The 3,628-nt window shown below is 40.6% G+C and overlaps 1 protein-coding gene across 1 annotated transcript in view; it reads right to left on the bottom strand.

Moving 5' to 3' along the window:
* LCMT1 (leucine carboxyl methyltransferase 1) overlaps positions 1-3,628 on the bottom strand; it is a 59,072-nt gene that overhangs the window by 919 nt on the left and 54,525 nt on the right. The window contains exon 10 of the mRNA XM_003795746.3: positions 1,433-1,530. Coding sequence (XP_003795794.1) covers positions 1,433-1,530 — 98 coding nt within the window. The remainder of the gene's footprint in view (positions 1-1,432; positions 1,531-3,628) is intronic.

Genomic DNA, 3,628 nt, shown 5'->3' with positions numbered 1-3,628 from the left:
GGCGCCTTAGCCGGTTGAGCTATAGGCGCCGAGCCCCTATGGGTGGTTTTAAAGGGATTAAGAAAGCATTATAACAGTTTATGGGCTCTCTGTAGTTAATGTTAAAAACCGACCCTTTACATGCTAAACTTTGAACAAACACAGAGAGGGTTCTTCCACACACTGAGCAGCCATGTGGACAGTGGGCACAAAAAGAAGCCTCTTAAAATGTGTTAAAATGTGCATATATGATTCCTGTGTAAGAACTAGAGTTAAAAAATTATAGAATAACCTACATTCCAAAAGCATAAGGAAGTAAATTTAGATATAGCCCCACATGATGGGTATTAGAAACCCATTAGAATTATGCTCATTGCGGGTTTTTAGTAGTAAGAGGGAAATCTAGAAAGGAGTGGAATGATAAGCCTAAGGTAGCTAGTCTCATGTCGGGCTGGAATTTTCACCCAGGGGACATTCCTTACCTCTGTCAAGTTCTTTGTTTTGTACTAACTGCCTGCCAGAGGTCCTGTGTCTTTGGACTACACGGGACACTTGAAGGGCAGCTTTAACATTACAGCCCAGAACCGAGATCTAGAGTGGTGGCCACTGGGCTGGAAAGACACCTAGGACTAACACTGGGAGCAAGTCCAGCACAGGGCAGCCACAGAAGAGCCACCTCAAGACCAAGCTAACCAGGAACCTACACAGGATCCACATTCCTCATGGTCCTACTCAACCATGGCCAGGGACATACACTTTTTTCATAACAGAGAGAGAAACTTAACCTCAGCTGCTATGGTTTTTTAGAGATGTAATGATCCATGTGCTTAACATCTAGTAATATAGTTACAAGCTGACACAAAAGATAATCACTGGTCACTTTTATGAAGATTATTACTTTAAACTCTCAAGGTCTTTTACCTTGTAACTGCAGAAATTACACAGTAGATCTCTCAAGGGTTGTTTGTTTTGGGACACATGGCTTACTCAAAGTTCTCTGTTTCTATGCTATAAAAACAGAAGTAGTAATAGCAAATTCTCTAGCTATGCTGAAGGATTTACATATACAATCTTCCAATTCTCTCTCTCTTTTTTTAAAGACAGAGTTTCATTCAGTCACCTGGGTAGAGTGCTGTGGCATCATAGCTCACAGCAACCTCAAACTCCTGGGCTCAAGTGATGCTCTCATCTCAGCCTCCCAAGTAGCTGGGACTACAGATGCCTGCCATAACACCCAGTTTTTTTATGTTAGCAGTGATGGGGTCTTACTTTGCTCAGGCTGGTCTTGAACTCCTGAGCTCAGGCAATCCACCTGCCTAGGTGCCCTACAGTGCTAGGATTACAAGTGTGATCTTCTAGTTCTCTCTGGGCTCAAAGTTCCAGGCATGTCTCTCATTCTTTGCAGAAGAAAAGTTCCCCATTTCTAGGTTAACTTAACAGTAAAATCACGTACCTAGTTCACTTCCTCCTTTGGTTGCCCAACAAAGACAGTAATGCTGCATGAGTTGCTCAAGAAGCTCCATTTCATCCAGGAATTCAAGCGATTCTATTCTATGGAGAGAATGACAACAGAATAGTATACATTTCTACATTTAAAATGATGATGGTGACTAATAATTTTGGATATAGAAAACTGTTCTTGATACATTAAGTGTAAAGAAGCAGGCTACATACAGAATGGATAGTGAGGTTCCATTTTAATTTATTTTTATTGAAAAGAAAAAATAGTATAAACAAAGTCAAAAAACAAATGATACACGAAAACATGTATTTGAATTACAAATGACAAAGAGTTGATTTCCCTACTATGTAAAGAGCAGCTAAATTTCAATGAGAAACACTTCTACAATTTATTTAAAAGATGGGAAAAGACCACTTCACACAAAAAAGGAAAAGTTTTCAACCTCAAATAAGAGAAATGAACTTCAATAATAAAAGTTATTTAAAACAGGGAGGAAACACCAGTCTGCCAGAAAAAAAGTTGTTGAATCCGCATGTAAGAAAAAAAATGCAGATTACAATACGACATACTTTTCAGCTATCAGACTGACAAAGATCAAAAAGACTGATATACATTTTACCAAGGACATGAAGAAAAGGTCCTGCCTACATTACTGAGAGGATTACAAAATAATATCACCTCTCTATACATCACCTTGATAATCTGTCAATATTTAAAATGTATATGCTTGAACTGAACAATTCTGCCTTTAAGAATTTATCCTGGGCGGTACCTGTGAGTTAAGCAGTAGGGTGCTGGCCCCATATACTGTAGATGGTGGGTTCAAAACCGGCCCCAGCCAAAAACTGGGGAAAAAAATAAAGAATTTATCCTATATGTGTATAAAGAATGTTCAAGATGGCTGAGCACCTGTAGTTGAGTAGCTAGGGCATCAGCCACATACACCAGACCTGGCAGATTCCAATCTGGCCTGGGCCTGCCAAACAACAATGTCTGGCAACCAAAAAATAGCTGGTGTTGTGGTGGGTGCCTGGGCAGGTACTTGGGAGGCTCAGGCAAGAAAATTGCTTAAGCCCAAGAGTTTGACATTGCTGTGAGCTGTGATGCCACACCACAGCATCACCTTCCAAAGTAGTAATAATAAGCAAAGAACTGTAAAGTGGAAGAGACTGTTGATACATTCACAGAATAGGATACTATGCAGACATTTTTAAGATGTAATAACAGAAAACTACCTCCAAAGCATGCCATGGAATTTAAAAAGGAAGTTGTTTAGTAAGGAATGTTAAGAGTACACCACTACGTATGTAAAGAAAAAGGAATATACATATATGTTTTTATATGCACAGATGATTTTGAAAAATACAAAAGAAACCAGAAATCATAAGTTTCTCTTGAGAGAGAAGGTGGTAGGTGGTGGTGAGGGTGGGTAGGTGGGCTGTGTCCCCTTTTACTCTATATACTATTCTATCCTGCTTTTTACAAGAAAATATATGCATATTTTCTTGCATATCAAAAAAACATTTTTAATGTAAGCTTTTAACAACATACATGGAGAAACATGCACAAACTATGTAAATACCTTTTTTCTTTTTTTTGAGATAGAGTCTTACTTTGCCGCCCTTGGTAGAGTGCCATGGTGTAATAGCTCACAGCAACCTCAAACTCGTGGGCTCAAGTGATCCTTTTGTCTCAGCCTCCAAGTAGCTGGGACTATAGGGGCCCACCACAATCCCCAGCTGTTTTTAGAGACAGGGTCTTACTCTTGTTCAGGCTGGTCTCGAACTCCTGAGCTCAAGCAATCCACCCACCTCGGCCACCCAAGTGCTAGGATTACAGGCATCAGCCACCACGCCCGGCCTATGTAAATAGCTTTTTAAAAAATAAACTGTTGAAATCATATGAACACTGTAGAGGAAGATCCTGGCATTTTCAAAAAGTATACATAAGAGGGCTGTGCCTGTGGGTCAGTGGGTAGGGCACCAGCCCCATATACAGAGGGTGGTGGGTTCAAACCCGGCCCTGGGGAAACTGCAATAACAAAAAAAGTCGGGCATTGTGGCAGGCACCTGTAGTCCCAGGCTGAGAGAATTGCCTGGGCCCAGGAGTAGAAGGTTGCTGTGAGCTGTGATGCCACAGCACTCTACCAAGGGTGACAAACTGAAACTCTGTCTCAAAAAAAAAAAA

The sequence above is a fragment of the Otolemur garnettii genome, unplaced genomic scaffold (assembly GCF_000181295.1).
Source record: "Otolemur garnettii isolate 467f Iridium unplaced genomic scaffold, OtoGar3 scaffold00096, whole genome shotgun sequence".
NCBI classification, from domain to species: Eukaryota; Metazoa; Chordata; class Mammalia; order Primates; family Galagidae; genus Otolemur; species Otolemur garnettii.
Note: the sequence above shows the minus strand (reverse complement) of the source record. Positions and strands in the feature narration are given on the sequence as shown.